General features: G+C 37.8%; 1 protein-coding gene across 1 annotated transcript in view; it reads left to right on the top strand.

Annotated features, from left to right (window-relative positions):
* The window catches only part of GUCY1A2 (guanylate cyclase 1 soluble subunit alpha 2), a 190,505-nt gene that overhangs the window by 28,416 nt on the left and 148,108 nt on the right, over positions 1-13,981 (top strand). The window contains exons 2-4 of the mRNA XM_026706919.2: positions 1,872-1,933; positions 7,413-7,534; positions 10,867-11,585. Of these exons, the coding sequence (XP_026562704.1) occupies positions 1,872-1,933; positions 7,413-7,534; positions 10,867-11,585 (903 nt within the window). The remainder of the gene's footprint in view (positions 1-1,871; positions 1,934-7,412; positions 7,535-10,866; positions 11,586-13,981) is intronic.

Here is a 13,981-nt window from a genome sequence, read left to right as displayed (position 1 = left end):
GTAAAAGAAATCATATAAGGTTTTTTTTTGGTAGAGTCTAGCAGTTGAATGGCAATTGAAAATGCTGGAAGGAAAGGTGAATACGATGCTGCACTGTGGTTGCTTTAGATTGCTACTTATTTTGTTAAAGGAAAATTCCTTTAATAGCAAAAGGATAGCAAAAGACAAATGCTGACTTTGTTTAAATCATTGCTAGATTAGGTGTCTCTCTGCAGGGGGAAGGCATGTGCCCATTGCTGTGGAGACGGCTCTGGCTGGAGGAATTTTTGTAACCATGGCCTCTTTATTGCTTTGCCAGAGGAGCAGAGGAAGATCAGCTTTGTTTTACCAACAAACATACAGGCATGATTTCTCAGAGTCTCTCACTGCATTTGAAGACAGAGGTTTGGTTTTCCTTTGAGAGCTGGGAGATATCTGACTCTCCTTGTTATGCAAATGGAGTCTTTGAGATAGCAGGAAGACAAATTGAGCAAAGAAGAGGGGGGTGGTTGGGTTACTGGTTTTCAATTCTGCGGTTAGAAAATTCTCTTTGTTACTAGCATGTGGGGAATTCCAGCCCCTCCACAGCATGTAAAGAGTTCCGATGCTCACAGAGAGAGACGATGGGAAATGCAGGTTTAAATTAACATTGCATATTCACTCCTGGCTTCAATATTACTTTGCTTTATCACAAACCCAAATTAACATCCTTTATATTGATAGGTTTCAGGACTTCGTCTTTTACTTTTCTGCCTTATGCACAGAGGTGGATTTGAAGCTGTAGAGATGCAGATAGATAACTCAACAAGATGTCCATAACAAATTACATTTATTGGTTCATCAGGTATCCTCATAAGTTATGTTTGTGACAAAGTTCTTCTTTAATGACCAATCCTTTGTATATCTGCCTTGGAGTAAAAGATGGTTATCTCCTAACCCATCTCGTAGCAATAGAAAGAAGCTGCCATGAGTTAGAGAGTTCAGGCAAAAGTGAGGAAAACCTCTCCCAACCCTTCGAGGGTCAATTTAGTGACCAATCAGGATTACAGATGTGGCCACATGACATGAACTACATTTCCCAGGATACTTTTAACTACATTTACCATGATGCATTCCTTTAAGGGGACAGCTCATAATTCCTAAGTAACTATCCAATTCCCATAGACTGGCTGCGACAGCACAGGGACAACCATGATCTGTACAGTCTTTTAGCACACCAGATCTTGTTTCAGTTATGCTTTAAACAAAATAATCTTTGAAAAACAATTCAAATGGCAAAACAATTCAAATGGAGACTGGCAGGAAATCTTTGAGTTGAGTCTCACTGTCACTTCCAGCTTGCCTCCTTGTGAGCTGAAATGTGGGAAATTACTGATTTTGATAGTAAGAAGAGGGCAATCTTCCACCATTGTAAAAATAATAGAAAAACTAGTATAATGTCACCACAAATAATGCTGAAGAAACTTTCAGCCCTCAGAGATTAGTTGGAAGCAAATGTGGGGTGAGATGTATAAGCTCGGCCCCAAGTGACTAGCATGCGATTCTGTACACATCATGTTTTCTTTTTGCAGCTTTTTGTATTGGGTTACACGGATGCTAAAGAAACTACTGCTGATTTAACAGAGGACTAAAATATCAGGAAGAGTCTTGAAATATTGATGTGTTTGTTGAACAAAAACAGCTTGCTACTTCTGGGCAGCTTTCTTCACATTTCTCTGGAGGAGGCACAGCAGATGTGCAAGGGGAGGAAAAGAATATGTAATTGGAAAAATATACATTAGATTAAGCAATAATATCAGTAGTCACCTCTGTTCGGGAGCCCTGCTGAGAGCTAGGCTGACTGACAAACTGCCGATAACATTTTTATTATTATTTCTTTGTTTATTCTATAGCCACAGACCATAAGGCAGACTCTCCAGAGGACACTCCAACATTATGAGCATCAAGTTATTGGGTAAGTAAAACCAATTTCTTCAAAACTCCAAAAGGAGTGTAAAGATAGATTGGTGAGTGGGTGGCAATAAAAAACTAATTGCTGATTGCCAAGATATTGCCTTATGGTAGGTTTGCCAACCAGGTGCCCTTAAAATTGAATTTGGAGTACGAATTCTGGCAATTCAATTTTTAAAAACTTCAGATTGGAGAAAGGTATAAATGAGCTGTGTTCATATAATGTGCTTAAGAATCTGCTGACTATTGCACAATTTGTCAAGCTTGGCTGGGGATAACCTTGTTGAGTTTTTTTTTATTCATCTAATTGAGTCAGTTTATGGTTTAAACCATTTGCATACCCAAAATGGATTAATTCAGGAACCAAAGTTTGTGATACAAACACAGTCATGATGTCATAAGATGCCACACGTGCTTTCATTAAAAGCTGTTGGTGCCCAAACAATATTTGTTTATGTAGATTTTATTTATTTCAATAGGATGCAGGAAGAGCATTTTAATGTACCATTGATACATACTTCAGTAACAATTTTGATAATACCTTTCTTTGATCCCAAATAGAATTGTTTTTCTCTTTTTCTATTCTCTCTTTTATAATTTTCTAAGGAAATAGTGAAAATATCCCCAACTAAGCATGTAGACTACGATAAACAATTATTATACGTGATCTTTTGCTTAATGAAATAAAACATCTTGATGCAAAAATTTAAGAAGACTTAAATTGCCAACTTAATGCCAACATGCCCCGTCTTTTTTTTGTTCTATTTTGTGCTCCTTTATTGTTCTTTTGTATGCAGAGAACTATGCACTAAGAAGTCATGCCATCAGATTTGTAGCACTTAGGTTCAAAATATTTCAGGGAGGCTCATGGAATGCCCTTTAACTTCTAAATTCTTTTGTGGGTTGGATTTCATATATTGTTTGAATTTTTCCTTTCAATCTTACTGGACTTGTTGGACAGCAGTGGCTAGCAAAAAAACGAAGGAAGCAGAATGTCACATACATGTCACTTTCTTGTTCCAGGCCACAAGCAATAGGAGGAAATAATATTCACATTAAAGTAAGCTTTGAAGAAAATTATCTTTCCTAGAACCTATTTACAATCTAGTTTAGAGAAAATTATCACCTGCTCTATCAACTTCTTTTTACAGTAACTTGCCAGGATTTTTCAATAAATGAACAATCAAGGAAGTTGCAGTAATATATTCAATAATTACAACTCATTCAATGGATATCTTATGTTAAAGTATCCATTTAAAGCAGACTCCCCAAACTTTTCAGCTCATTGATTCCTTAATGAAGTTTCAGATTATTCAAATATCTTTTACATGAAAGCAATTTTATAAATACTACTTTAACTAATACTGCTGTGAATAGCAATAACAACAATCGTGACCCGTGGAGAGTCTCGTTGAGTCATAGTGATCAATATTAACCATTTTGGAGAACCCTGCTTTAATTAAATGCAAATACCAATTGCTCCTTTAACAATATCCAAGTTCAGTAATAAATTGGCAAGAAGTTGGATCATCTTAGAAATCTCTATTATTATATCTCACATCTCTACCACAGAGATCATTGTAACAGTGTCCTGTGATATCATACAGCATTCTTTGAGTTTGTGGAGTCTGAAGAGGTGGACAGGATAGTTTGTGACAAGCAGCAGAAGTTGATGTTGACTTCTCTGATTTATTTCAATTCCCAGGAGGGAACAGATATTTGGATTCAAGAAATTTGGAATGCTTCTTTAGGGGGAGGAAGTTGCACTGACAGTCTTGAAGGATACGTGCTTCCTCTGAAGAAATCCTCCATTTGGAGGTTCTACAAACTTCCACCTGGTCTCTAACCTTCTAATCTGCAAGAGGATTGTTGAGAAAGTGGTTGGGGTTCATTTATAGAAGAACTTGGAAGATGCAGATTAGTTGGAATCCTTGCAGTTGAGTTTCAGGCTTAAATCTAGGATTGAGACCCAATTAGTTGTTTTGTAGATAAGCTGCAAGGGAAGGGTAGCAGTCTCTAGCAGGAGTGGAACACTTCTAGCAAGACTGCAGCACATTTAACAGGACTGGAGAGCATCTAGTACCATTGGATTGTAGTATCATGATCCAAATGTGAAGGATTGGAGGAAGGTCCGTCAGATTCAGGTTAAATCTTCTCCAGGTGGAATAACTGCTGTCTAGAGAGTGCTTAGATACAACAAAATTCTATTTTTGTTATTTCTTAGTAAGGTTGCATTCTCCTAGAAGGTTTTTTCCCTCTTATTGGACTTACAGCTTTTATTGGAAAAGCAATTGTAGATAAGAGAGAGAGAGAGAGAGAGAAAGAGGGAGAGAGAGAGAGAGCGCCTTCAGCTGGTATGCTAGATGTTGCCATTTTTGCAACCAGAGTCTTGGCAAAGTCACAGATGCATGGTTTTGGGTGGTTTGACTGTGCTTTATTTATGACAGCCTTCAAAGTCTATCCAGAAATCATAGCTCACCTAAAAACACAAATGCCCAATTGTTGACAGATCTGTCCTAATTCAACAGAATCACAATCATCTTGCAGGAGCTAGTAGCAGGTTTTTGGATGCAAATTGAAGTACTGGCTTATAAAGCTTAAAGTCCTTAATTTTTTCAGACAATCTCCTTAAATAGTATCTTCCCATCCCATAATGCCGTAAAGTCATCAGTACATAGATTTTTTTTTCTCATCCTTAGAATTTTAATTCTTTGGAATTCTGTTATAGAATCCAATTATTTTCTGTGTTTTTAAAAATGCGGACACCATCCTTCTTCTTGCTGCTCTAGAAGCAGGTAAAAAAACCATCCTCTTTTATTGAACATTGGAGGATAGGTTTAACTGACTGATACTTTTCCTGGAGGTGACAGTTTTATGGTTTTAGATGTTAAGTGACCACATTTATGAATATTTTATTGTCAAGAGATGTTAGTGAAGCTGTGTTAATGTGAGCTGGCAAAATAGATGGCAGACAAGTGACCCCCTCTTCCATTAGTGTTGTAGACACTGTTTAAGGCACTTCTGGGTTGAAGGATTAACTTGTAATATCACTGTTGCCTGGGGGATGCCCATGTAGGCTCCTTTTAGGTCCCCATCAAGGAGCTGGAGCAAATGAGGGGAGTTTATCCCACCATGCAGCAGCACTCAGGTCTCAAACACAGACTTGCTAACCTCCAACCCAGCATCCTAACCTACCGTGCTCCATACAAATGATAATAATAATAATAATAATAATAATAATAATAATAATAATAATAATAATAATAAAATAGTTAAAATAAGTGGACTGAGGGCCCTGTTTCCTGGTTATCTTAATATCTATGGATTATAATTTTCTTACCTGCTCCAAAGAGAAAGAAAGAGATTGTATTGTATCTGTAATCTGGTTTATATGATTTTTATGATCATATGCATATACAAGAGTGATTTGAGATGAGTGGTTATATAAGTCGGATAAATAAAATAAATATAAAAGTTATTTTTAAGCCAGTGTGCTGCAGCTTTCCTTTTCCTGTCTATTTTGGATTATATTTCCCACATTTTTAACACTTGGCCACAGTGCTTGGGGCTATTATTTCCAACATATCTATAGGACAATAGATAGATGTAGGCTACTGAATACTATAAAGAGTTGCCTGATAAGGCACCAGGTAAATGGCTAAATGTGTCCAATATTTATATATTGTGTCTGAAAACAATTTTTCAGCATGTGTCTTTTCATTACTGGCCTGCTACCTAACCTTTCATTAATTAGAAATATAAGAATTGAAACTTTGAATCTTGTACCCTGGAAGCCTTTGATGTACTTATGAATTTTCTGAGTTGTGTCTTCCTTTTGTTTTACAAGCATAGCGTGGTAGTCTAGCCAGCATGGTTTGGTAGTTAATGTGTTAGAGTATGACTGGGAACACCTAGGTTCAAATCCCCTTTGCAATAGAAACTCACTGATCAACTTTCAGGCAAAGCCATAAAAGATTGATCAATCATACCAATATTTAGATTCAACTAAGTAACAGGCAGCTTCAATTTATAATAGATCAAGCAACAGCTGCTTCATAAAATTAATTGGCACCATTGTGTTGTGTCTATTTTTGTTTTCCCTAATCTGCATTGACTGCCTATTATTTGTTACCATTTCACTCCCCAACTGAAGAGGCATAATGCTCAGAGCTCGCCAAGTTACTTTGCCACACGAGACAGAAAATTCCAGAGTACCGACCACCATCTACTGCAGTATACTCACAATAACAATAAATTCTTGTTTGGAAACATTGTCAAAGGTCTGCTGTTGGAGGTGATTATTCCACAGCTTAATGGTAGAATTGGATCCAACAGCTACTGCTGGCTCTCACTGCAATGTTGTATGGATGAGACACCTGCCAGAGCTATATTGATTAAGCAATGGAGCTATATTGATTAAGCAAATAATACTTGTTGTTTCCAATTATGCAAGTGCCCTTGATCCTTTGACATTCTCTTCTGGTTCTGTTGGAAACATGCATTAAAATTCAGTACAGGCTTCTGAGGTTTCCCAAGTTTTAGGTACTTATCCTTGCGGGCATTTTAGTCAAGCTATCTTATCAACTCTCCTTAGTTAACAATTCAGACACGTCAGTACAGTACCTAAGGCTAGAATAGTAGAAGAAGCTGCTGCTTAGGGAATCACCTTTGCAAACTTGCTCATAGTTTGATGGCAAGTATAGAACGGATAGGGAAGAAAAGGAGTAGAAACTTGCAGCAAAGGATCCATTCGTTTTTTGAAGTTCACATTCCTAGACCTCAAGGGTTAAGTTGATTTATGTGTGTTTATTCCCTGTTTGGTTTGGTTTCTCCTTCTTTATTTTCTTCAGAATATCAATGTAGGTTGTAAGCTTCCCTGTTAGATAACCTGCAAACAAGTGCTTGGAAACTACAAAGTTTTTCTGTTTTAGGAAGGAGAGATTACGTTACACATCTGTGGACAAACATGGATCTGCAGATTCCGCTTTGTTGCTTGTTGCATCTGATTGCTGGTTCATTTCCATAAAAAAGATGGAAGTATTAGACCAGTCTTTCTCAGCCTTTGAAGCCTGAAGATATGTGGAGTTCAGCACTCAGAATTCTAGGAGTTTGATGTTCACACATCTTAAAGCTGCCAAGGTTGAAAAACTCTGTATTAGATTATATGTTTTCAAAAAGAACGAGCATTCTTTTTCAGAAAGAGTGGTCATTTCAAATTAGTCCAGAGGTGGTATTCAGCAGGTTCTGACTAGTTCTGGAAAACCGGTAGTGGAAATTTTGAGTAGTTCAGAGAATCAGCAAATACCACCTTTGACTGGAGATTTTACAGTATCCTTCCCCTGCCACGTCTACCAAGCCACTCCCACAGAACTGGTAGTAAAAAAAAAAAATGAATCCTACCACTGGTTTAGTTGTTTCACTTAGGTGCTTTCAGATGTCTTCGTTATGCTACCATACACCACTAACTGTATGTTTCTTTCTAGTTACAGGGATGCTGAAAAGAATTTCCATAATATTTCCAACCGATGCTCCTATGCAGACCATTCTGGCAATGATGAAACTGAAGATGTCTCAGGAATTCTCCAGCGTACAGCAAATATTCTTGGTACTATATTATTATTCTCTATAGCCCCTTTGTTAGTATAGAACAGTTTTAAATTTCACTTCATTTACTTACAGTGGCCTATTCTGCAGACCTTTGACTTTTACTTGGATCTGTGTAGCTAAGCAGAAGGTTGTTTCTGTTCAAATTAAGCAATTTAAGGATAGGAATTCTGATGTGCAGGCTGTATAAATTTTGGTTGGATGCTATTGCAATTAAGTGACTACATTACTGACTCAGAGATTGTACTTAATTCTCAACAAGTCCTCTTCAAAGAAAGTTAAAGATTATCAATTGTGTGCTTGGTACTCTTCATTTTAATGATTACTTTCATGAGGAGGTAGAGAGAAATATTTAATAAATTTCCAGATGACTCACAAGTGAATAGCACTGATGAAACGGATTCTGGATTGATAAATAATGACAAACAGAACATGAATTTGCTATATGCTACCCACAATCCATTCAAAATTAGATGGGTGGCATATAAATGTAATAAAAATTAATAAACATACAAACCAATAAACTAATAACTTGTGGTATGACATGCCTACACAAAAAGTGAAGTATATGAAATTTTAGGCTTATATTAATAAAAGTATAGTTTCTAAAGATTCTGAAATCTTAGATCTGTTTTAGATACTATGCTTAGTTCTGGGCATTTCTATCACTATGCTTAGTGATAGAAAATATCTCAAGATAATTAGAAGCTAAATGATATGAAAAGATATTAGACTTAAGAAAAGTTTGTTTATTTATTTATCAGTCACATTTTTGACCTATCTCTCTCACAGTTGACTGGGAGGGTATCTGATTCAACTCTTAAATCAGTAGAATTCCGTAACCAGTTCTTCATCATCCTAGAATTCAGGAAATGAACATTCATTTTGAGTTTGTAAAAAAGGTAGATTCTTTTTTAATTGTCAGAGAAGCCTCAACATGATGATAGCTGTTGAGAGTGAAATGTGTAAAGGAGGCGGTAAAAACTTTGCTGAATGTGTTCCAGCAAAGGTAAGGTAGCTTAATAGGGTTACTGTCCTATTAAGATGATTCTTCTAGCTATCAGTGGTAGTAAACTGATCTTCATCCTAACCTAACTGAGAGTGTGCAATTGTTCTAAATCAGGGGTGTCAAACTCGTGTTGTCACATTGTCATCATGTGTTGTACCATGACATTTTCCTCCTTTGCTAAAACGGGGGTGGGCGTGGCCAATGTGATGCATCTGACCTGCGGGCTGCAAGTTTGACACCCCTGCTCTAAATACTCAAAGATCATGTAGAAAAGAAAATCTTTTTTAAAAAAACCAGACTTTTGTCACCTTTCAATCCTTATAGCAGGTATTTCTCTTTTGTCTTCCATCTTAAGATGGAAGAACAACCTATCATGCTCTCTTAAGTCCTGTGTGTTTCTCTTTCATAGTAACTGAACCTCTTCCTATAATCCCTTTTTCTCTCAAATGGCTTATTGTTCTGCCTTAGATTTTCTGTATTAGTATGAGCGATGTTTCCTTCAGACTTGCTTCCATATAAATTGCCAAATGAATGATGAATGATTCTTTTATGACAATAAAATCAATGCCACCAGAGCTTCACAAATGCTAATACTTTTGAAAGTCTTGATTTAAGTTCTCTAGATTGTTCAGGTCATACTTTCCTAGATATCTACAAGTCACTAGAACAACAACAAATAAATTGCTTTGTACTTTGTATACTTCATATTGTTTCAAAAGCTGTCCAAGGAAATTCTCACTGTTTGGAAATATCCTAGGAGCTTATTTACCTCCTGAATTTGCATTTTAAGTGAGTAAAGTTTTGATCAAATAAGCTTTTTCCCTCCAGTAATATTGCAAGGGAAATTGAATATTTCAGTGATCAACTTAGTTTATCTAGCCTCAGGAGTTGCACAATCCCTGTTGTAAATCTGTGCATATGGGTGAATAATTCCAAATTTTGCTGGAAAAAAAGATTAGAAGATTAGTTTTCTTCCAGAAAACACATACATAGACACATACACTCACACTCTCCCTGAGAACGCTGGTAAACTTTATAAATTTCTGAATCTTTTATCTTACTAATGCTTACTATGGGACGGTACAGTCTGTACGTAGGTTTTGAAATACAGTTTAAAAGAAGCTATTTAGTATGTTAAATAGAAAATTAATAAACATTATGCTATTACCACTGGCCTGGTACACATATAAAACTTTTTATTTGCAAAGGGTAGTTTGTAATTCAGGAACTGACCCCATAAAGTTTAATATTGTTAACTATGGTTTAATTTCATGTAGTGGCCAATATAAATTCTGTGGACATACACTAGATTGCTCTGTTAATGTGATGTTAATATTAATAACAGTGCAATTTAGACTATTCAGCCATAGTCTAAATCATGCACTAAAATGTTTTTATTGCAATACTTGTACACAGGAAATCAATGCTGTATGCTTTTTAGCATTTATTTTGATGGTGAGAAAAATGTCTACATTTCCAATTTTGAACATCCAGAGAACTATGCATTTGGGATTGTGTGTTTTCCAGTACCATTACCTCTAAGGACTCTAATCTGCAATGACCAAATTCAACTAATGCTAGCTTTATTCATTATGTTAATAATTAATTTGTAATTTTTGTTTTTGCCTCAGTGTTTATTTCTGCTTCCTGTCATTGAATATATCAGAGATAAGACCTTTTGAAGATGCTGTATGTGATTGATATTCACACTTTTTTTTGCTATTTCCCACTTCAAAAGCCATCTCTCACAATAACTGCTTGCTTATCCCATTTTATTCATTCTGTGAATAAAGCTGGTGCTATCTAACTGTAGCTGTTTGGGGCCTACAGGTCCTCTAATACTTCATTTTGAATGTCCCATACGTTGATAAAATTCTATATAGCTAGACCAGGGGTGTCAAACTCAAGGCCCAGGGCTGGATTCAGTCTGTGGGGTGTTTAGATCTGGCCTGTGGGGCCTCCCTGGAAACAGTGGAGGTCTGGCTTGGGAGGCCCACTCTGTTTTCACTGGCAGGGGATTGCAGGAGGCTGTCGCAGCTGAAAACGGAGCTTGGGAGCCTGTTTTCTCTGGCAGAGCACTTGTGCCACCACAAGGTTCCCCCAACATGAGTGACGTCAAGCTGGACACATCCACCTGGCCACGCCTACCCCAGCCCCCCAAGGTCAAGCACAACCCTGATGTGACCCTCAATGAAATAGAGTTTTACACCCCTGAGCTAGACTCTCCTCCCAAAGGTCGATCCAGATTGTTGCCTCTTCCCAAACTTTTGCCTCTCCTAGGATCATTGCCACTGTGATTTCATACTGACGTATGTCTCTTCTAGGCTTAAAGTTTGAGGAGCTACAAGAGAAGTTCGGGGCTGAATTCTTCAATATCTGCTTCAGTGAGAATGAGAGAGTCCTTCGAGCTGTGGGTGGCACCTTGCAAGATTTTTTTAATGGCTTTGATGCTTTGCTGGAGCACATAAGGACTTCGTTTGGGAGGCAGGTCACTTCAGAATCCCCTTCTTTCCTATGCAAAGAGCTCCCTGAAGGCAACCTTATGCTTCACTGCTTCCATCCCCATCAGATCGTTGGGTTTGCCATGATGGGCATGGTGAAGGCAGCAGCAAGGAAGATCTACCAACTGGATGTCGAAGTGGAACAGATTGTAAACGATAAACTATGTTCTGAGGACCTAAACCCAGGCAACTGCAGCTGTCTCACTTTTATTATCAAAGAGCGTGAAAATGCAAAGATCACAAAAGCGCTTCCTCTGGGGACATCTCAGTCCCCCTCAGATCTGAGGATAAGCATTAACACCTTCTGCCGTGCTTTTCCTTTCCATCTGATGTTTGATCCCAGCATGTTAGTACTGCAGCTGGGTGAAGGACTAAGGAAGCAGCTGAAGTGCGAGGTTCATAAGACGTTGAAGTTCCAGGACTGCTTTGAAATTGTTTCTCCAAAGATTGCAGCCGTGTTTGAACGTGTCTTGCTGAGACTGTCCACCCCTTTCGTGATCCGAACCAAACTTGAAGCCTCTGGCTCTGAAAATAAAGACAAGGTAAGGAATGGCATTTTCTTCTTGGAGGAATGCCATTTTGGTAAATCACAAAAATGTCTAACACAGTGGTGATATTCTACCAGTTCGGCCCAGTTCTGGCATACCAGTAGCGCTGATGCTCTTCGCTCCGATGCTCTGCAGTTGGGTCCACCTGCCTGCTCCTGTTCCTAGGTCCTTTTTAACCTGTCTGCTGTTTGGCGTGGTAGAGCGGATTGCTGTGCTAAACATCTGAGAGGCGCAGTAGTTTAATTTTTACTGTTTCAACGCATGCATAAAGCACACTTTGGCGCATGCACGCATGCCTGATCGCGCACGTCGCACAATTCCACCCCTGCAGCCATGCTCACCAAACCATGCCCACAGAACCGGTGGTGGGAACTTTTGAATCCCACCACTGGTTTAACAGTGTTAAAAATGATAACGGTGGAGTAAGAGCTACTGCTAAGATGAAGGATGAATGAAGTCTGGTCACAGTGCAGAAGGTAAAGAGTGAATAGATAGATGTCTTTGTGCTGTCTTCTGAGTGCAACATCCAAAGATTTGCATATAGCAATAGCATTTAGACGTATATATTGCTCCATTGTGTTTTAAAGCGCCCTCTGGGCAGTTTACAAAGTCAGCATATTGCCCCCAGCAATCTGGGTCCTCATTTTACTGACCTCAGAAGGATGGCAGGCTGAGTCAACCTTGAGCCCCATCAGGTTCGAACTCCAGGCTGTGGGCAGAGTTTGCCTGCAATCCTGTATTCTAACTACTGTGCCACCAGGGCACATCTCAGGACATGCTAGTTTTCTCTTTAGAAAAATATGAATCCAAGATACCTGTATATTTTATTGTAAGCTATAAACAGGAAGTGTAGACTGTGACACATACTGAACTTTTTCCTGCTTTCAAGAATGCTGATGCAACTATCGATCTATCCTGATTTTTACCTCTCTCAAGCTTATTTTAGAGAAATATTAAACCCAATCTATGGACCTAATTTATGATATTTTTGGTGAAGTTTGATTCTTCATTGCTAGATATTAGATCTTGAAATCCTAATATGCATAGTCCTAAAGTAGTTTCATCTAGCCTCCAACTGATCAGTCATTGTGAGACTGTCAGACCAGAATAAAAAAAGTGATTCTTTCCAAGCATGAATCTCCTAAAATTCTCTTTAGTAAGCTTTATTTAGATTGAAAGCATAATTGATATAAAAATTACGGCAAGTAAGTTATTGTCAATTTAGAATCAGTGTATCTGTGTGTGCATAAGAGGGTAGACTTTCTAATTACAGTGTTCTTTTTCTCCTAGCCTTACAGGAGAGTCTACAACTGTAAATTCTTTACCCATAATTGCTTGTTATCAGGCCAAGGAAGAACTCTTTTCAATGAGTATCATGATCAGATAGATGAAAAGCTGCTGAAACATGCAGAAGGCTGAATTTCCTCTCTTCTCCTTTCAGCATGATCAAATACTTTTCCTACTAAAACCAGGTTAAGGACCAGGAGTGGATTTCCCATATCCAGAATCCGATGTTATGGAGATCCAAGCTAAACATTTCCTTTTTCGGGGTGGGGTGGGGGGTGGGGGGAATAGAAAAACCTCCAGCAGGAAAAAAGGAAAGAAGAAAGGAAGGAAAGAAGGAAGGAAGGCTAGCTCTAGCTGCAAGAAGAGACAATAATTATTTTGCAACAAAATAAAGAATCTGTTTCACCATATCTTACCTGTTATTCAGCTGTGATATTTATAATGTTTTTTTTTTTACTCTTTCTTTAGATATACCTTTTTCAACTAGGTCAGGCTACAGACCCAGAACCTCAGGGTTTCCATTTGTTTTGTTTTCTTCATCTTTTTGCAGAAAGTCAAGCTTCTTTCTATTTTACTAGCAAGGTCAGGTTAGGGCATAAGAAAGCATGATTTAGCTCTGGGATATTCTGTCAATGATCCCTGCTTTCTAGTGGGGATGTTTGGAGGAGTATCATCTCCCCACTTAATTCCCCCTCCCTCTGTATATTCGTATTCCCTCCCAATGCTTGAAATAGGAATAAAACTTTTTATTGACTATACTACGCACTCAAAAGCTTAATTTTTAATCAGTTTTTTTTTTTTGTAATAGGAAAGCTACAAGTGTGACCTTACTAACATTTTTTAAATACTTCAGTTCATTTATATTGATCTTTTTTTTTTTTTTTTTTGGCTAGGGGTTGTCTTTTACTTAATTTCCTTTTAAAATTCAGGTGGAATTATTAAAGAGGGGAGTAAAAAATTAACATTCTGTTTCTTTTGCGATACAGTTTCACAAGGATGAAAAAGCCCAAACAGAATCACATTTTTTTCCATGTTTGTTCCATTCTTCTGTTAGTATTCCTCACGTTTGCTTGTCAGAATGTGTTAGGCTCTAATGATTTTTA

This window comes from Pseudonaja textilis, chromosome 7, assembly GCF_049901715.1.
Source record: "Pseudonaja textilis isolate UNSWEBS1 chromosome 7, rPseTex1.2, whole genome shotgun sequence".
NCBI lineage: Eukaryota > Metazoa > Chordata > Lepidosauria > Squamata > Elapidae > Pseudonaja > Pseudonaja textilis.
Note: the sequence above shows the minus strand (reverse complement) of the source record. Positions and strands in the feature narration are given on the sequence as shown.